At 35.5% G+C, this 19,543-nt stretch overlaps 4 protein-coding genes across 5 annotated transcripts; all 4 read left to right on the forward strand.

Annotated features, from left to right (window-relative positions):
- Positions 1 to 73: 73 nt before the first annotated feature.
- Positions 74 to 3,473, forward strand: LOC108340748 (uncharacterized protein At1g51745). The gene is made up of 4 exons (XM_017578306.2): positions 74 to 455; positions 590 to 1,140; positions 1,270 to 1,554; positions 1,951 to 3,473. The coding sequence occupies exons 1-4, from the start codon at positions 295 to 297 to the stop codon at positions 3,177 to 3,179; spliced, it is 2,226 nt and encodes a 741-aa protein (XP_017433795.1). The 5' UTR covers positions 74 to 294; the 3' UTR covers positions 3,180 to 3,473.
- A 1,808-nt stretch (positions 3,474 to 5,281) lies between these two features.
- On the forward strand, positions 5,282 to 8,588 carry LOC108338932 (zinc finger CCCH domain-containing protein 19). The gene is made up of 7 exons (XM_017576007.2): positions 5,282 to 5,502; positions 5,712 to 6,450; positions 6,542 to 6,763; positions 6,881 to 7,291; positions 7,400 to 7,863; positions 7,947 to 8,210; positions 8,284 to 8,588. The coding sequence occupies exons 1-7, from the start codon at positions 5,389 to 5,391 to the stop codon at positions 8,362 to 8,364; spliced, it is 2,295 nt and encodes a 764-aa protein (XP_017431496.1). The 5' UTR covers positions 5,282 to 5,388; the 3' UTR covers positions 8,365 to 8,588.
- Positions 8,589 to 10,365: 1,777 nt separating this feature from the next.
- On the forward strand, positions 10,366 to 15,067 carry LOC108338812 (uncharacterized). 2 transcript variants are annotated; one of them, XM_017575842.2, is made up of 8 exons: positions 10,366 to 10,523; positions 10,619 to 10,710; positions 10,781 to 10,864; positions 12,595 to 12,643; positions 12,862 to 12,958; positions 14,095 to 14,147; positions 14,242 to 14,304; positions 14,503 to 15,067. In XM_017575842.2, the coding sequence occupies exons 2-8, from the start codon at positions 10,628 to 10,630 to the stop codon at positions 14,794 to 14,796; spliced, it is 723 nt and encodes a 240-aa protein (XP_017431331.1). In that variant the 5' UTR covers positions 10,366 to 10,523; positions 10,619 to 10,627; the 3' UTR covers positions 14,797 to 15,067. The 2 variants fall into 2 exon arrangements, with proteins under 2 accessions (XP_017431331.1, XP_017431332.1); XM_017575843.2 differs by having other exon boundaries at positions 10,784 to 10,864.
- Positions 15,068 to 15,522: 455 nt separating this feature from the next.
- On the forward strand, positions 15,523 to 18,604 carry LOC108339866 (hypothetical protein At1g04090). Its single transcript, XM_017577085.2, has 2 exons — positions 15,523 to 16,052; positions 16,604 to 18,604. The coding sequence occupies exons 1-2, from the start codon at positions 15,905 to 15,907 to the stop codon at positions 18,187 to 18,189; spliced, it is 1,734 nt and encodes a 577-aa protein (XP_017432574.1). The 5' UTR covers positions 15,523 to 15,904; the 3' UTR covers positions 18,190 to 18,604.
- Positions 18,605 to 19,543: the final 939 nt, after the last annotated feature.

A 19,543-nucleotide genomic window follows, 5' to 3' on the forward strand; every position in this document is an offset into this window, starting at 1 on the left:
TTAAAATGCATAAATAATAAAGGCTTATTGAGAGTTGCGAATTACCCAAACCAAGCGTATACGAAGACCAAAATACAAAGAAAGTGTATGTATAATAGTAGGTTATTTTAGTATAGCCGGAAAAAAATACAAGGGATTGGAAGAAAAGGACGAATAAAATTGAAGCTCCAAAAAAATGAAATTTCCCCAAATCTGAATGGGAACATTTGCCCTAACCCATTTCCCTCTATTCGGATCCTCCAGTCACGACGACGGTTCCCGGATCCTGCGCTCATCGGTTGGCCGGGGAAGCGGATGATGGATTGCGGCGTTGGATCCATCGTGTGGGTGCGTCGGAGGAACGGGTCGTGGTGGCCGGGTCAAATCCTTGGCCCCGACGACCTCTCCGCTTCTCACCTCACCTCACCCCGATCCGGAACCCCCGTCAAGCTCCTCGGCAGAGAAGACGCCAGCGTGTAAGTTTTCTTCACCGATTTCGAATTCGCGACTGTGTTAGCTACCACTGCAAAGTTTCTTGCTTTTCTTTGTGTGCAATGCATCCATCTGTTAGCATTCTTTGACAGTCTATGCTATTTTTCTGTCTTTTTAGGGATTGGTACAATTTGGAGAAATCCAAGCGTGTTAAGGCATTTCGGTGTGGTGAGTTTGATGATTGTATTGAAAAGGCCGAATCTGCTCAGGGGGGACCGCTGAAGAAGAGAGAGAAGTATGCGCGCCGAGAAGACGCCATTCTTCATGCTCTTGAGCTTGAGAAACAGATTTTGAAGAAGCAAGGGAGATCAGGTGGTAGACCATCAAATACCTTTAAAAAGGGTGCAGTTGCATCGCCTCCGGAAACACTGGGAAATGACAATGAAAACCATGCAAGTTCTTTTATGTATTGTGAAAGTGAGTCTGCTGGAGGCTTCTTTCTTCCAGAGATGGCCAAGGATGGCAATCAGCTGCGCGGGGAAGTGGATTATTCTGAAACAACACCTCGGATGAGAGACTTGCAGGATTTTGGGCTCAGAATTGCCCCTGCAAAAAAGAAGTTTCCATCTTTTGTTGAACCTAACATTTACCAGAAACGTACGGTTGATGATGGTGCTCGGGCTCTTGCAACCGGTGGTATACGCGCTGGCAGTACTGTTCACATGAATGGTAAAATTCCGTAGAAAAGATAAAAAAAAGGGTAGACGAGAGATTGAGTTAGAGTGATAAATATTTTTAAGAAGCATACAAGGCACTCCTTTTTATTGAATATTTTAACCTGACTAGTTCTGTTTCCAGGGGCTGGGCAATTAGGAGCTTCACGAGCAAAGAGGAGCAGATGTGTGTATTTTCCGACCGAGTCCAGTGATTCTCTTGATTACAGAGAGACTCTACCCCGTGTTGAGATGTCACCTTCCCAACGCAGAAGGGAGTTTGCTTATCATGGTTCTATGGTTGGAGAGACTGAATATACTTTTATGGATGATGTTGAATCTGATTCTTCAGAAACAGCCTGTAGTGATTCTGATTCTGATTCTTCGGAGACAGAACCAGACTTGGATGAAGAGATGACAATATTTTCAGGTTAAATTTCTGCCATTTTCGTACTGTCCTTGTATTAGTAGTGTGATCTATTTGCCACACCCTGAGAAAAAAACTACGTAAAAAACGGGCACATCCATTCTCTCAGTATCTTTAAATTAGTGTTTTCACTTCTCTTGTGTGCTCTGTGAACATGCCAAATTGCCAAGGCTTATCATTGGAGTCTTTAGAGAGGGATTTAGAAGGAATTGTCCTATCGTGCATATTTTAGTTTTGACTGGTTTTTTGTAATGTAAATTTGGAGTCACTTCCAATTTGTGTGGGATTTAGTGTCTCATTCATCATAAGCACTTAGGTTTCAGTTTGTGTTTGACTTTGTTTTAGCTTTCTTTCACATCATCCTTCATGGCTTTACTCAGGATGTTCCTATAACTGCAGAAACTGGTCATGATGCTGAAGAACATGAAAGCACTAGCAGCGAGGAGCTTGATGAATTAGCAAATTCCAGTGACATGCCTCACCTTTATCCTCGTGACTCAATAACAAGTAATGAAGCTGTGTCTAAATGGCAACTAAAAGGGAAAAGGAATAATCGGAATCTAGTAAAGAGGTCTGTTGGTGCTTCTGATGGAAAATGTAATATGTATGGAGCAGGAGCAGATGTTGAAGGAAAGAGTAGTCATTTAAGGCACAATATAAATAGTCCAAGTTTGCACCGCTACAAATTTGATTTTGGTGATACCTTTGATGACGATGATCAAAACTTTGGACTGGAAGATGAATACCCTCTGTCTTCTAGATCTATATCAAGAAGTCAAAGTAAAATTCATCGTGGTGCAGCTTGGAATGATTTGGCCTATGATGATCATCTAGCTTCTAAAAGACATTGGGATGCTAAAGCATATTCTCCGTTGTACGATGACCGTAATCATTTTGGCGGTAGGGTCAGGCCGATGCTAGTTGATGTAGATTTGAAAGTTCAAGCAAGCTATCGTAAAGAGTGTGTGCCCTTCATTTCGCTCATGAGTAAATTAGATGGGAGGGCAATAGTAGGGCACCCAATCCAGGTTGAGGCTCTCAGGGATGGCTCATCTGATATTCTATTTCCTACAATTGATGACTTCAGTAATGATGTGACTGGTATTGAGGGAAGTAGTGTGCTTCCACCAGCATGGAGGACTGCAAGGAGAACTGCAAATTTTCGCATCCCGCGCCCCCATGCACCATCATCAAATGGTGCTGAAGGTGCGGCTGAGTTCCCCTTTTCAGATCAAGAACAAAGCTTTGAATATAAAAGTTTAAATGCTGGAAGTTCCAGCCACCAGGCTAGCCTTCAAAGGAGGAGTGGCCTTAAAAGTCATCGTTCTTCAGCAGAAAAAAGATCCTTAAAAAAGGTGCCTAAGAAATTGAGCTTGTCATCTTGCCAAAAAACTCGAACTCTGTCCTCATTATCTACTGAGCATAATTTTAGTAGAAAGCCATTACATGATAGCAGTAGTTATCAAACAGATAGATTGACTAAACCAGACATTTCTGGGTCCACTACAGTAGCTTGCATACCAGTCCAGTTAGTGTTTAGTAGATTACTCGAGAAGATTAATAGGCCTCCATTGAAAACACCTAGTAATGTGGCTTTGCTGAATACTGGTGTGGATAGAAATTCATAGGTTACATGTACATTGTTATATGGCAACAATAATCTTACAGTTGTAGCACAATATATTAGGCATGTCTTTTTTCCAACATAGGGAATTCCTATTCAATTTAGTGTCAGCATTTCAAGGATTAATATGCTGTATAGTTCCCTATTCATCATGTATCTAGTCTAGATAAATAAAAGGTACATGAAATTATTTAGCTGTCTTGTAAGTGTACATTTGCCGGATCTTGGTTTCCTGAGAACTGCAACTAGCTAGTTATTGATTTATTTGTTCCAATATTGATGGGAAGTTCAAACTCTACTCGAATCTAGTGCAGTGGTAGTTAAATGTTGATGTGTTTTAGCGGAAAAATCTATTAAGTCCCAAGTTTTTCTGAATACACAAACAAATATACATTACTACAGTTTGTTATTTATCGCTTATTTCTAACATAAAATGCTCAATATCTAATGTGGAAATTGATGCATCTGTTGCATGAACATGTACATAGCTGCTTATTGCTGGGTCTATTTGTGATTATGGCATTTGGTAGGTTTGCATTAGACATTTCTTTTTGTTGTTTTCTTATTATGCATTATGGTATGATAGTGGTACTGAGTTAGATTACAGACTCAGTATTAAACATTGCTAAATATGTAATTTAATTTGTTAATCAGAAAGTGCCAGCATGCTTAAACCGTTTCGAATGCATTCTACTGATCTAATAATTCAATTAAGTGAATTATTATCTTTTTTTTCTTTTTTTTTTTTGTAAAAAAGTTGATATTTCATGTTAAAATTTAATCCTTTTTATAACTTGATGCTTTGATTAACATTTATCTATATAACCACGTTGGCGGCTAAGTAAACAATGATTCAAAATACATTTCAACGAGGAAAAAGTAAAATTCAAAATAACAATCGAAACAGTGAAATATTAATGCCAATGTTGTATCTATATGGGGAAAGTGCCATGGTTATTTAACATAAATTTAAATAAAACTTTAAGTGAATTAAAGTTAACGAATTTTAAAGTGACATTTTCTTCTTGAAAAAGCTTATATTAGTTACCTTTTAATTTAAAAAAGTCTAAAATATAAATTTACGAAAAATCTTAACGGTATAAATTTTTAGTTCAAAAGATTAATTTAATTAACAAATCATGAAAATGTTTGTGTAATTTTATGATAGTGAATATCTTAAAAAATTCGTCTTCAATAGCATTACTATTATTACAAACTATTATTAATTATTCTGCTTTTTTAAAACAAATTATAATATAAGCAAGTTTATAATAAGAAATATCTTTAAATATGTAAATTATACTTCTTTTTTGTAATAAATTATTTAAATTATGATATAAAGTTATTCTTAACTGGATAAGTTAAAATTTTCTGTTTACTGTTCATTCTTTATATGCAGTTTTGGCCTATATTTTTATCATGATTATAGAGTTCCTATATTTTAAAAATTATATATAATTTTAATGAATTCTGAATTTTTAAATTTATTTATTTTAGCGTCATTTAAGTCTATATCCGACACTATTCATTTAAGGTACCGTAAAAAATATCAATTAATGAAAATACAAACATTTAAAAGAAATAAAAGAGTACGAAATTGAAGATTGGACTGAAATTACATATTCTTAAAATATAAGGATTAAAATGGTGGGAATTTTTTTTGAAGAATCAAAATCATGAATCAAGAATTAAAAATGTCCAAAATTAATTTTAAAGAAATTATTTTAGAAATAAAGATTAAAAGTTGTATTAAAGGTATAACAGAGTAAAAGGCAGATTGTTTAGGCTTATGGATTTTTAGCACTAATTATAAATAAATGAGTAAAATACACATTGTTTTAGCCATATTAGGAAACGAGAAAAAAACATATGAAATATCTGAATAGGAAAATATTTATTGATGATTAATCTAAAATAAATATATAAAGTAATTTGAACTGTTATTAGGTTGCTTGAATATATTAGGTCAAAGTGAATGTACCGACCCACCGATTTAACATTTGGCCCAGGCCCAAAAATTCAAATTTGAAAAGTAGGCTCTAACGGTTATATTGTCTAACGTCACGTCGATTAACCCTTGCAATTGAACGTATAAATACCCCCACTGATTCCAAGGCTCCTCACTCGCTTGTAGTGTCTGTCTCTCCCGCTCTCCATCGCCGCATCTTCAACAACCCAAAACACCTTGTTTTGTTTCGATCCTTCTCTTATCAATGGATTTCCACTCCCTTTCAAGGAAGCAGCTACAAGCACTCTGCAAGAAGAACAAGATTCCCGCTAACATCACCAATCTTGGCATGGCTGACGCTCTCGCTGCTCTCGATCAAGTAAACATTCCACTCTTTTTTCCTTCCATTTTTGTTTTAATTTTTGTTTTTTTTTTCAATCACTGCGCGATGTGGAAATGAAACGCCTATTGTTGTAACGTGTTACTGTTCCATTCATTCACAGAGACGGAGGTTCTTGTTTGAACTGGTGTGCAAGGTTTCCGTTGTTTAAACTAGGGTTTCATTTTCTTTTAATTGATTGCTTTCAGGTTGAAGGATTGGATGAGGTTTTGAATTCAAGCGAGGCTGATGTTGGAACCCCAAATGTCAATCTGCGTACGGCTGGTAGGGCCTCTAGTCAAAGGAAAGCAACGAAAGCAGAAGTTGAAGGTTCAACGGTGAAGGTTTCGGCCTCTGCCAGGCCTCTACGTGGGGCTAGAGTTGGAGTTGCATCAGGAGTAACGGAGCAAGAGAACAAAGATGGCAGTGTTCCGCCAGTTACTCCTGCTGCCGGTAGGAGAAGGGCTACTGCAGTTTCTACTCGTAGAAAGAAAGAAGTTGAGATTGTAGAAGAAGATGGTGATAGGAATGATGCATCAGAAGTAACGGAGCAAGAGAACAAAGACGCCAATGTTCCACCAGTCACTCCTGCTGCCGGTAGGAGAAGGGCTACTGCAGTTTCTACTCGTAAGAAGAAAGAGGTTGAGATTGTTGAAGAAGATGGTGATAAGAATGATGCACCTAAAACAGTTGCTGCAGCTTCCGTTGCTCGGAGAAGAGCTACTAGTGTTTCTGTTTGCACCACCAAGAATGAGACCGCCGGGGGTAATTCAGTGCAGAGAACATATAGCACGAGGAGGTCGGTTAGATTGTTGGAGAACGGATTGTCAAAGATGAGTTTGATTGACACTGAAGACTCTGGATTTGTCAAGATTGACGATGATGATGTTTCTCAAGAACTGAGTAATGTCTCGAACCAAGTGGAAGACTCGTGTCATACTGAAGAAGGTACGTTGGATCTGTCCTTTTCTGAATATTTTTATTGTTTTTAACGATGTTTTGTTTTTAATAAACTAACTTGTGAGAGTGATTGATGCAGGATCTAGTTTGCAGATGGACTCGACTGTGGTTTCTGAAGATACTCAGGAGTCCGAAGTCTTTTCAGAACAAAACACTGAATATGAATGCCAATCACACGAGTCTGCTTCAGATGTGACAGAAATTGATACGGTAGTTGAACCACATTGTTCAGATGAAGGTGAACGGGAGAAAATCAACTGCTTGGAGTTGGGGGCTGAACCAAATGAATCAGATGAAGCAGGTTTGTTTTTTCTTCTTCTAAACAGTTGTCTATTATTGTGCTTAGTTCTACTTTGTTGATTGCATGCGTCACTGCGTCAGTGAAGTGATTGGATAATGACATTTGATCACATTTCAGGACCTGACCCGTTACTTGATCTGGAGGAAACTTGTGAGTCCTCGGACCTAGAAACTGAAAATAAGGAAGGCGTTGGAGCCTGCCAAGAAAGTTTTCCCGTCGAGGCATCCGCTGATGCTATGGTACCTGATAACGTTTCGGTGGATGTTACTGATCAAGGTGTTGCTGGTTCGCTTTCTATGATAACTGATTGCGAGATTTATGACGAAGTCAACAATAAGTGTGGTGACCAAGTCAGCAGTGATGAAGATGTCAACAATCGCGCTTTGGTCAGCCAAAAGAAACAAGTTGAGCTCATGGATGGAAAAATCAGCCATGAGAGTGATGATAAAGAAGATAAGAACAATGAGCCAGAAGTGGAGGATGAATCAGATTATTCTAGTTTACTGGAAGGAAGATCTGATGATCAAGGTTTGTTTATGCTCTTTGTAGCAATTGTTAATTAGATGGTTAGTACTTGTACATATAGCGTCCTTCAGCATGGGCTCTAAGTGTTAATCTTTATTGATCGGTTTGCAGGTTCCGAAGTGTTACCTTTACTTGAGGATAGCACTGTGGCAACGCTAGAGGTTTTGCCTTCTGAGACATCTGAAGTTCAAGTGGAGGTTACTTACCAAGATACTCCAACTTTGACTGTTGTGGTTGCTGACGAGGATGTCGCTGCCTCGATCACCTCACCTGGCGGTGATGCTCCAACGGGCGTAAATGAAACTATGGAGTACAACACTGGCGATGTTAACCAGGACATGAAGGATGAAACTGAAGAAGATGAAGAGTACCAGCTTCTTGCTGTTGAGGACAAAGATGCCAAGGAAAGTGGCTCGATGATTGGTTCTGAAGGGGTTCCCGAGCTCGACTCAATTTCTAGTTCTGGTGAGCTCCAAGCTGAAGTTAAACCAGAGCAGATGGAAGCAGTGACACATAGCGTTCCTGATGTTGCTGAGGCACAAGCTGAAGAATCCGAGGAACCTGTAACAGGACAGGTAAGCTATGTTGGAAGTTGATAATGTATTTTCTGGTATTCAGTTGATAATGTAGTCCTCAAATCTCTCTTGTTCATCAACAGGTTTCAGTTGAATCTGCTTCGAGTCCTATTGATGGCGAGGTTGTTTCCGAAGAAGTTTCTGCCATGCCAGACCAAGATAACGTCATAGTCTCTTCGGAAAACGTGTCCTCCGATGCTCCGGTTCAATCAGTTGTTTCTGACCCATTGAAGGAAAATGTGACATCTGATGATCTGCATAACAAGACCATGGGGGAACTTAAGAGAATGCTGAAGAATTTAAAGCTAGGTGGTGAAAAATCAAACTGCAACAAGACTACTAATAAGGTTAGGCTGATCCCTCTTTCGCCATCTATTTATATTTGATTACGTGTGCTCACTGTTTATGTTACACGCGCAGGAAGTGGATAAGAAAAGAACTGCACTGCAGGTACTGCCACAGAATCAGATGACAAATGGGGAAGCTCAGATTGATGACTGAATATCATAGCGAAAACTTGAACTTTGAAATTTTGCACTCTCCAAATAAATCTTACGGATGTTTTAGCATAAGACCAAACCTTTGGTTTGGTGCTCTATAGCTGTGTTCTTAGTCACTTGGCAGATTTTTCTTGTAATTTTGCTGGTTGCAAGAACTCTTTTTCTGGAATTTTTATTTCCGATGCACCAATAGTGCCTTTTTAGTATATCCTAATTATATCCCAAGTGCATTTTTACTGAAAGCAAATTGTTATTTATTACCATATTTTTTATAGAATTAAACTAAAATGCAATATAGCCTGCTTGGCCTTGGATGGTGAAAAGAGGGAAAATATTACAAGGGCATATAAAATGCAATATTGAAATCTTATATAAACATGTGCATGTGTATAGGTGAACCGTACAAGTTGCAGGTTTTTATCAAATCTGAGTTAATTTAGTTATGAAATTACGGATAATTATTGAATGGAAGAAGATTACGAATTCTTAATTAAGCTCAAGATCGTTGTAAGGCTACGTGACTTTAGCTAAAAGTAAATTTCATTAAAGTCATCATAGAATTAGGAGACTCTGTTAAAACATTTCTTACACTAAAGTCGTGTTAACAACCTTAATTTACATTAAAGTTATGTGATGATGAAAAATGTATTTTTTTTCATTACTTTATATTAAAGATAAAAAATCATACATATATTTCATCATTTCTTTAAAATAAAGTAGTGTCCACGAAACATGACTTAACCCATTCGATAATTATTTTAAAACTAAATTCACCCTAAAAAAAATCACGAGTTAGTAGATTATTCTGCCATGCATTGCGTAAAATATATATTTTATGTTTTTGGTTCGAAAATTCACAGGTTAGGATTTTATGTTTTCTTAATTAATTAGTATTTTCTCGAAGAAATTAATAATAAATATTTGTTTATCTTCATCTTCTGAAGGCATTGCTAATTTAGTCTCTAATGTCATATAATGTAATCATAAAATAACATTCACTGTTGAATTGATTGTTAAAATATATTTTATTAATAAACAGTTCCATAAAATTTAATAGAATATTGTAAGGTTTTGTCTAAACATTTATGAATTAAAATCAATTTATTTTATACTTGAAATGTTAAAATTAAATTATATAGATTTAAAAGTCAATTTCTTATTTATTTTAAATTGAAAATGTATTTGATAAGCATGAAATATTAGTAGTTTTCTTTTTTTTTCACACCCGAGTTTGCTTTTCACCTGTCCAAAACATTTTAGTTTTTTTTACAATAATGACTCGCTGCATTGCTATATTTTTAAGATGGTTGTTAAATTGAAAATGAATTTTACAAGTATTGAGATTAAAGTTACGTTATTTTATTTTATTATAACCACTTATGATGTGTTTTGGTAGAAAAATAAACATAAATAAAAGAAAAAAAAAAGCGAAATAAATGAATAATAATTAATATAAAGAAAGTATAAATGTGTGAAATATAATTTTTTGGTTGAAAATAAAACAAATAAAAAATACATGTGTAATTGTTAAAAAATTATTTAATTTAAATATACATGTGTAAGTTCTCTGTAAAAAAAAAAGTGTACAAGTAAGTAGTTGATGGAATGTGTGGTGTCTTTTATATTGATTTTAATGTTTTAATGTATATTAAATTTTTTTAATATATGTTATAAAGAAAGCGATAGAAAATATGGAAAAATGGAGCTGTCAAAAGATTATTTGATCTAATCTGATTCATTCGTGTTGTTATTTAGTGAATCAATTTAATACAGATCATTTATTAATAAATTTAAAAAATTTAATTCTAACCTTTTTCATCTCAGTTGACTTAATTAATTAAAAAAATTCACAACATTTTTTTTATCAGCAGAGAATATAAGAGAAAAGGGGTAATTTAGGAAAATGAAGAAAACAAAAGAGAGAGCGACGAGAAGAAGCAAGGATGTGTGAATAGCTGCGTTGAGATGTTATAAGAAAGGCCCAGGACGTTGAGAGTCCATTGGACCAATACAAGTAGGCAGAGCCCAACGAACGCATACAACACCTCGACGCAGTTCCTCCGCTGACGGCGACGGAGGCTGCTAACGAAAACAATCTTCTGAAACCTCTCGTCACCACGCCGCTTCACTTTTTCCAATCCAGTCCAACTAATATTATAGGTATGTATCTTTATCTCCACCGTATCCAATTCCAGTGCACTGCCGCTGTTTCAATTTTCGGCGAGGGAGTTGTTAATTTTCGCGATTTATTCCAGTTTCATTTCATGGAGACGCAACCACATGAGATTTTACATCAGCCACCGGTTTCTTCAAATGAAGTCCACAATGATGACGCGTCGAACCACAGGTGATTGCAATTTCACTCTCTCCTTTTTGCGAAATCACTGCTATACCTAATTCAACGATTTTTGGTTCAGTAGAGAGGCTGAGCAAAAACAAGATGTTTCGAGGGAAGAAGTTTTGCAGACTTTGCAAGTTATTGCATCTACCGGGAAGTTCTGGTATGAGTTATTGGAGTACCGACTTATTTTCTCAGGCTTTTGTTCAAAAGATATGATAGATAGTGGCGGTGTTTTTTTTTTCCCTTGAGTTAGTTATTCACATTATAGAGTTAATCCTACTTTCTTGGGACTTGGTAGGGCATTGTTTGGGCACACGTCAGGAAGCTCGTGTCAGTATATAATTATGTTGAGTTTGGAAATAATGCAGAAGCTACAAACTGTAGGTTCTGTTCAGATGCGTGTGATATGATGTAGCACTACCGAACATCTTACTAGATAATATACAGGATATGATATGTCTTTGGTTGTGATTTTAGTCAAAGACAAGGGTTTGTACTTGGTACTTGGAGTTTTAACTCTAAACACTTTTAGGCCGAAGGTTCCCTGAAAGAGAATGGAAGAGGACAGTAGTGAATGATTTTACTATTTTGCGTTGTATCTTTGTTTAAATTATTACGTAGGTGTGTAACTTTTGCAGTAAATACAAAAGATTAAGATTTTCGAGCTTGAAAGCAGTAAGCTTTTCCCTATTAAGAGTTCCATCCCATGGACTTACAATTAGTTCCTCTTTTAGCCATTTGACTATTTCAGTCCATTGGTGTGAGTGTGCAATCTAGATGGCTGGGAGTTGAACTTTTTTCTTCTTTTTTCTGTAATTGTTATCAGTAATGTGCTAAAGATGTGTCTTGCTTGACCCAGAAAGGCACTACTAAAGTGCTACTTGTTTTAGCTCTTCATCTCTGCAACTTAAGCGTGCTTGTTGGTTCCTTAGACTGCACGTGTGCACCTTTCTTTTTTATGAAAAACAATCTAGCCTGTCACTAGTCTGTGAGAATAAGTTACTTCTAGGTTCAAATATCCTTACGGCTCTTTGGTTCTAAAGAAGTGCTGTTTAATCCTCACTGTTTGCAATTTCAAATATACTACCCTTTTGGCATTTTTTAGTTGATATCATTAAGTTTCAATATCTATGTCGTGCCACTGCGAATTGCAAATGGAAATGGATGATGTTTGAATGAGGTAGCCGAGTTTTCAAATGCGAGACTGTCATTTGATTGTTGGCACAAACTCAGCCTCATTCATTGAGTGGTCTTTTGATAGTGGATTTAGTTTGATCAGTTGAAAAACTTGAGGCACAGTGTTGTTGTTAATGGCATTAAGTGAATTATATTAAATCTTTTGCAAATCAATTGGGGCAAGAATTGTATGTAAGCGGTGGTACTCTATTTTTCTAACATTTTCATTTATTATTAACAATTTAATTACAATGATGTTGCAATGTTTGAAGCAATGATTAAGTATGGTTCAGTTATTGCTTTTGGTTGCTTTGCCGGGCCCAGAGTGTGCCCAGCAAATCCATTAGTATTTAGTTGTGCTGAATCACAGCATTATTGTGTGGTCACAAGCTCAGCCTGCGACAGGGTGTTGGAATTACTGTGACATGTTTTAATATATGTTTCTTAAGTTCAGTCTTTACAGTGTTATCCTCTTAATTGCTGGATATGTTGCTCGAAAATCATTGTGTACTTTATCCTATATGACCTTTAGGTAATCTTGATTTTTGAGCATTCATACATGGTTATCATAATTTTGTGTTGAATTTAACACTTCTCAGGATTTGTAGCATGCATGGCTATCTGGGATTGATTACCACGGATAAACTTAATGATAGTTGACTTGGACATGGATCTGTATTTAAAAGGCTAATGTGATGAAATTTTTAATAACAGGCATGACTGGGATAAGTTGAAGAGCATGCTATCCTTTCAGCTGAAGCAGGTATGGGGAGGTATGCTAGCATGCATTTTTATATATATTTTGTTGATTCTTAGAGGTATGCTAGATGTAACTTTTTTGTTTTTTTGTTTTAGTTTTTTGTCTCAGTTCATGCTACTCCTAAATTCATTATTCATTTATCATAGTTTTTTTTACAGCATATATTGTATTTTTCACTCTGAAATTTTGCCTTTCTCTACGTATTTGAATTTGTTATACAGGTGCTGGCAGAGTATCCTGAGGCAAAATTGACTACTGAGCAGCAGTATGCGACTTTGGGAGAATCCTATATTGAGTTGGTTAATAAACTAGATGAAGGTATCCCATCTAAAGTCCAAACCATTCATTGAACCAATAGTGAGTCCTGTCTAGGTTCAAGATGTATAACTTAGAAATGTTACTATTTTGTTCAGTATCATTAACTAGGTGAATCTAATTTTGCTATATCTATATTAGAAATCATTACATTGGTGAATTTCCATTAAGATCTAAAAATATTTCATAAACATTATAACTACTTTTGACAATAACTAATAAGATTGCTGACAATAATGTTGAAACACATTCTAATTCTATTGAACTCCACAGCAATGGTCTAGTTGTTGAAGTTTCCTATTAAAATTTATGGGATACATGTTTGGTACACTCCTCCCTTTTGGTGCATTTTATAAACAAGCTCTGAGCTGGTTCAACTTGTCAGACTGAGGCCAATTCAAACAGTTTGACCAGTTTCTCTGTTTTTTGCTACTAATTCTAGACTTGATCGGACCAATTCATGACTGGAATGTGTAGTCAGTGTGGTCTAGTTCTCAAAACATTGTCGTAGCTTTAAGTGTGTGTGTTCAATATATTTCTGCATGTGTAGTTATGGTTATCTACATAGATAAGTTACAAGCTATTTATGGTCAGTTTTTTCTTTCCTCGTGTAGAATATTTAGTGTTGACAAAATCTTCCGGTAGAGTGCTCAATGTTGACAGACAATGCCAATTATTTAGAATCAAATGTGAAGTTCTTTAGTAATTTTGACTGCCATTTTACTGCATGTCTATTTGGGGATTAATTCCCTCCTAAAGAAACCGAAAGTTTTCGAAGAGTACCCCCTGAGATTAGTTCCATTGAGCATTAGGTTGACATTATCTGGTTGAATCCCCTTTGATCTATTATTCGATGTCAATGATATTGTCTCCAAAAGTTATGGCCATTTAGCTGCTAGAGAAATCCTTTCGGATAGCTAGTTTCATAGACTCAACCCAGCCAAATTCAATTTTAAGCCTGCAACAAATCTTAAATAGTTTAATAACAAGATCATCTTTTTTCATTGCATATTTTGATCTCATACTGTTGCTTAGATTCTTTGCATAGGTGTTATTTACTGTTGGACTTATTGTTGATATTCTTTGGGGGGATAAGTTCCACTAAAATATTTTGATATGCTTTTATTTATGAATTGCAGCTCTTACTTGTTTCATTGATGGTCCTCCATTTACGTTGCAAAGACTTTGTGAGGTAAATCCGGCTTTCTGCTGTGAATTATATGGAACCTTATTACCATCATGTTTAACATGCTAGCATCGTAATATCTAATGTTACCATTAAACAGATCCTATTGGATGCAAAAGGCATTTACCCAAATCTTTCTAAGCTTGCTTTAGCTCTTGAAAAGGTATGCTATACAATTTGGCATGTGCACTGCTGCGTTCAATTTTTATATTTTTAGAATTAAGAACTGTATAATATCGTTTACTTCAAAAATGGTTAGTCATTGATTTTTATGATTGCTACTTAAGTTAGATATTTTATGATTGCAAATAACAAAAAACAATTTACTCGACTTCTGTCTGTCTGGTGTTTTTCTATGTAGAACTTATTAGTTACATCTACATTGACAATCTGCACTGATCCATACCCGCAAGCAACAGCAAAAGTGCCAGGAGACCAAGAGAAGACAAATGAAAAGGAGAATCTGCAACCGGATACTGCTCAGAATGTTACTGCACAGAATGGCGTCGAGCCTCAGTTGCCTGACAAAGACGAAGTAATGACTGAGGCTGATGTGGGAGATGATATGACCATTGACATGGAAACTTTTGAAGGCGATAAATCATCAGAAACGAATTCTGAAACGAATGCTGAACCTAATGCTAATAATCTCTAAGCTTAGTGGTTAGTGTGCATCTTTAAACCCGTAAACTCTGATGAGCTGAAAGACTTGGACACTTTCATGTTCAGTGAGCTCCAAATGCTATGAGGACAACGTGGACCCTTGGTCATTTCAGAGTGCTTTAATCCCTATTTTGGTAATCATTGGAGCTAGACATTCTTAACATTTAAAAACAGAACGAAGTTTCTATATTGTAACTTTGGATGCAATGCTTGTATTGGTGCCATGAAGTTGAATATATCTCACTGTAGATTTGCTTTTAAAAGTTAAACACACAAACTTGTTTATGAACTTTGTCATCCGTGATTTGTTAGTTGTTGTATATTAGTTGTTTTTTAACAATGATTGGATCATTAATGCCATTCTCCTGCTCACCCTAGAACTAAAAAGGCCAATGAACAACCTCATAAAATGGCCAATGAACAACCTCTCAAAATTTTAATATGTTGAGATCGTAACCAAGAGGTTTCGGTTGTACAAGAGATTAAACATGCAACTTATGTCAGAAGTACATGCATTTTTAGGGGACCAGCACTTGGTTTGACTTGGGCTAGGTCATTTATGGATTGTCCTTGTAGCATTTTTAGACCTTCATAAAATATAGTAAAAAGTTGAAACTCAAATAAAAATCGGTTATTTTTTTATAATAGCTAACTCAAATAGAAAAAGTTTTTATTTATATTTAACTAAGGTTTCAAAGAGATTATTAAGGAAATAGACTAAATTAAACAAAATAAAAGGTAGTTCACTATGATTTATCGTTTAAACTATTTAAAATATAATAACACAATTAATTAATAAAAGAATCCCTTTTCGTTTAGGAAAAAATATCCACACAATGAAACGGTAATTCTATTTTATTCCTTCCTTTGTATACATCAACAATTGCATGTCAAAAGATAAGTTAAAAAAGAAATGATTTTCACAATAGAGTTCCAACACAAAATAAAAATAGATTAAACTGAGCTTGTTTCCATGTTTCATTGAGGATGAAATCTGTATCTCAAAATCATTTCTTTTTCTTATTTTTAATATTGATGACGCATGAAGAGTGCATGTAAAATTCCTTTATTAATTTAGAATAAGAAGGGCTGTTGGTAACATGCAAGAACTTAGAAAGGACTCTGAACCTGCGATTAATGGAGAAATGGGTGGCTCAAAGTTCTTTCCTTGGAATACAAATGCAATGGCTCTATCGTTTCCTCCTCAAACCTTTTCTCTTCCGTCTCCGATCCCTCAATGGCCTCAAGGTGTCAATTTATCATATCAACCTTTTCCTTAATATCAATATGCGTTATTATATGGCCTCAAGGTGTCAATTTATCATATCAGCCTTTTCCTTAATATCAATATGCGTTATTATTTGGATTTTTGAGGACTACTATGAATTTTTTTCATCCTTTATGCATACAATTACGTCTTGTTTTTCTTCCAGTGTATGCAGAGCAGATTAGATTGCTCTTTTCACTCTCATTCCTTTCTGGGTCATCATTTATGTACCTTTTCCCATTGCATGCTTGATGAGACTTGATGTTAATGAAAGTTCAGTGCATTAACATCTTCATGATAGTACGATTTACATATTATAATTCATCAAATTTGAATTCTTTCAGGAATTTATCTTTGGGGATGGTTTGCTGTAAGTTTATTGCTGAAAGTAACAATTTTACCCTGATAGATTGCTGTGATATCCTATCCAAGAAAAAAAAATGACAATGTTGTGCTTGCATTACATTGCAGTCTCAATGCCACATAACATTTTGAGACATCTGAATAATTTTATATGTATGTTTCATTACAGGACAAGGTTTTGCTTCCGGCCGTATAAATCTTGGTGAAATAGAAGTTTCCAAGGTCACTAGGTTTGAGTTTATTTGGAGTAGCAGTGCTATGCAAGACACTAAAAAAGCTGTTACATTCTATAGGCCTGTAGGAGTACCTGATAGTTTTCGTATTCTTGGTCATTATTGTCAATCCAGTAACAAGCCTTTAAGGGGTTTTGTACTTGTTGCAAGGGAAGTTGAAACTTCTGATAGTAACAATCAAGATAAGTTACCTCCTATGAAGAATCCCCTTGATTTTAGTTTGGTTTGGGGTGAAAATGGAAGAAGTTTGAAAACTTTAGGCGTATACTTTTGGGTACCTGAACCTCCTGCAGGTTACAAGGCCCTTGGATGTTTGGTTACTACCAAACCTGTGAAGCCTTTTTTGGATGAAATGTGCTGTGTTCGTACCGATCTCACCTATAGATGTGACCCTTATCGCCAAATACTCACTGCTGGCTCAACAGTTCCGGAGTTTTCATTTCAGGTGTGGAGTTTGAGACCTTGTGATCGTGGCATACTAGGGAAAGGAGTTTCTGTTGGGACTTTTTTCTGCAGCAATGGCTGGTGGACCGTGAGAGAAGATGTACCTGTTGCATGCTTGAAGAATTTAAATCCTGCATTGCAAGCAATGCCAAATTTGCAACAAATACATGCACTTATTAAGCATTATGGCCCTACTATTTTCTTTCATCCTAAGGAAATTTACTTGCCATCTTCTGTGGAATGGTTTTTCAACAATGGAGCAGTTTTGTACACAAAGGGTGTATCTGCAGGAGAGAAAATTGATGCAAATGGATCAAATCTACCAGGTGGGGGAACAAATGATGGTCAATATTGGATAGATTTGCCAAGAGATGATAAAAGGGAGCTTGTCAAACGTGGGAACTTGAAAAGTGCAAAGCTTTATGTTCATGTGAAGCCTGTTTTTGGAGGAACTTTTACTGACATTGCAATGTGGGTGTTTTGCCCTTTCAATGGACCAGCCACTCTGAAAATTGGAATCAAGGATATTCCTTTGAGCAGGATTGGAGAGCATGTTGGTGATTGGGAGCATTTTACACTTCGCATAAGCAACTTCAGTGGAGAACTCTACAGTATATACTTCTCACAGCACAGTGGTGGTGAATGGGTGGATGCATGTGACTTGGAATATATTGAAGGTAATAAAGCTATTGTTTACTCATCAAAATCTGGACATGCAAGTTACCCTCATGCTGGTACCTGCATCCAAGGTTCTTCAAAACTTGGCATTGGCATTAGGAATGATGCTGCCCGCAGTAATTTGTATGTGGATTCTAGTATTCAGTATGAGCTTGTTGCAGCTGAGTATCTTGAAAATGAGATCACTGAACCTCAATGGTTGCAATTTATGAGAGAATGGGGCCCCAAAATTGTTTATGATTCAAAAACTGAGCTGGATAAGGTAATCAATGCTCTTCCTCGGCTGCTCAAGTATTCTGTGAAGGGCTTATTTAACAAGTTCCCAGTGGAACTTTATGGTGAGGAAGGTCCCACTGGGCCAAAAGAGAAAAATAATTGGTTACAGGATGAAAGATGGTGATTCTGTGGTGAGTATAAATTTTGGAGTGTTTTGTTGCAATTGAATTTGAATGTACATATAGATAGAGACATAGATAGATAGAATCATGCACCAAGTTTTAGGTTTGGGTGGTGTTTGTCTCTGAATGTTTGGCTAATGATTTGTGCATCACCTGTAATAATAGCTGCATAAATCTCGCAGTTGGATTGGATGAGAATTCTTACACTGATTGCCTCTCAGTTATACTGAATATCTTAATTGTTGTACAATGGTTCTTCTGTAACAAATTAATGGTGCTACCACTGAACCGTGTGAAAGAATCATATTCATGTAAATCTTGCAGAAATATAACAGACCCTGCTTTTCTTCTTTGGTATTTTCTTCAAAAGCAAGTACAACTTTAGAACTTAAATTGCGATTTCTTTTCCATCCTTTTCACTTAATCCTTTCTTTTTCAACATTTGGCAACTCCCAAAATGCTTATCACTATTTCTTTCTCTCTCTTTTTATTTCCTTTATTTTAATATTTTCGCTTCATTTTCTCTTTCTGTATTTTTATTGTCTTCCTGAATTTGTATTAGGTATTGTGTAACCATAGTTTTCATATTTTAATCTTCATCAACATTTCTAATTTAACAAAAACAAATTAAAATCATTTACAAGAAAGAAAAAAAACAACTTACCCGTTATGAATAAGACTAAATTCAGAATTTTCTTGAGACCTAATTTGGACCCTTAATATAATTTGAAATGCCGATACATTAAAATAAGTGAAGATCTGTGGAGAAATATACTGATCATGTTTTATATGGTGCTTCTTTTTTATCATTCTTACAAACTAATATGGGATCATATTTACTGTTGTACTAATTCGTTAGAAAAACAATACTAAAACATCTTGTTCTCTAAAAGAAAATATGAAGTCTGTCGATATTATGGCAGTCCGAATAAAACTGAACTTATAAATCTTAAAGAAAATCTCATTGAGATCATATAAACGAAAGAAAATAACTAAAGAATATATCTTACAACAACTACTACTAATAATAATAATATTTATAATAATGATTTAATTTTTAAGATTTAATAGTAATTTTGATATTACATTTATAACACTGATTCAATATTTTTTATTTATTTATTTTTTACTTAATGCGGTTAAATCCCTTTTGTTAAATCACATTTAACTTCGTTTAGATGAGGATGAACTAATATCTACAAATATAATCACTCAGTCTTTTTACACATTTATTGTCCAATCCCAAAAACAAAATTGAAAGAATAGTTTTAATGTTTGATCTACCGAAAAAGATCCAAGAGTCTTTTTAAAAAATATAACTGACTACATTGAGTCAAACGTAAATAGAAAGAAAAC

Source organism: Vigna angularis, chromosome 5 (genome assembly GCF_016808095.1).
Source record: "Vigna angularis cultivar LongXiaoDou No.4 chromosome 5, ASM1680809v1, whole genome shotgun sequence".
In the NCBI taxonomy this organism is placed as follows: Eukaryota; Viridiplantae; Streptophyta; class Magnoliopsida; order Fabales; family Fabaceae; genus Vigna; species Vigna angularis.

Coding starts and splice junctions, on each gene's coding strand:
- LOC108340748 (XM_017578306.2), top strand. CDS start 295: ATGATGGATTGCGGCGTTGGATCCATCGTGTGGGTGCGTCGGAGGAAC. Junction 1,141..1,269: donor CAGTACTGTTCACATGAATG/GTAAAATTCCGT, acceptor TTCTGTTTCCAG/GGGCTGGGCAATTAGGAGCT. Junction 1,555..1,950: donor AGAGATGACAATATTTTCAG/GTTAAATTTCTG, acceptor CTATAACTGCAG/AAACTGGTCATGATGCTGAA.
- LOC108338932 (XM_017576007.2), top strand. CDS start 5,389: ATGGATTTCCACTCCCTTTCAAGGAAGCAGCTACAAGCACTCTGCAAG. Junction 5,503..5,711: donor CTCTCGCTGCTCTCGATCAA/GTAAACATTCCA, acceptor GATTGCTTTCAG/GTTGAAGGATTGGATGAGGT. Junction 8,211..8,283: donor GCAACAAGACTACTAATAAG/GTTAGGCTGATC, acceptor TTACACGCGCAG/GAAGTGGATAAGAAAAGAAC.
- LOC108338812 (XM_017575842.2), top strand. CDS start 10,628: ATGGAGACGCAACCACATGAGATTTTACATCAGCCACCGGTTTCTTCA. Junction 10,711..10,780: donor GATGACGCGTCGAACCACAG/GTGATTGCAATT, acceptor TTTTTGGTTCAG/TAGAGAGGCTGAGCAAAAAC. Junction 14,305..14,502: donor TTGCTTTAGCTCTTGAAAAG/GTATGCTATACA, acceptor TTTTCTATGTAG/AACTTATTAGTTACATCTAC.
- LOC108339866 (XM_017577085.2), top strand. CDS start 15,905: ATGCAAGAACTTAGAAAGGACTCTGAACCTGCGATTAATGGAGAAATG. Junction 16,053..16,603: donor GATCCCTCAATGGCCTCAAG/GTGTCAATTTAT, acceptor GTTTCATTACAG/GACAAGGTTTTGCTTCCGGC.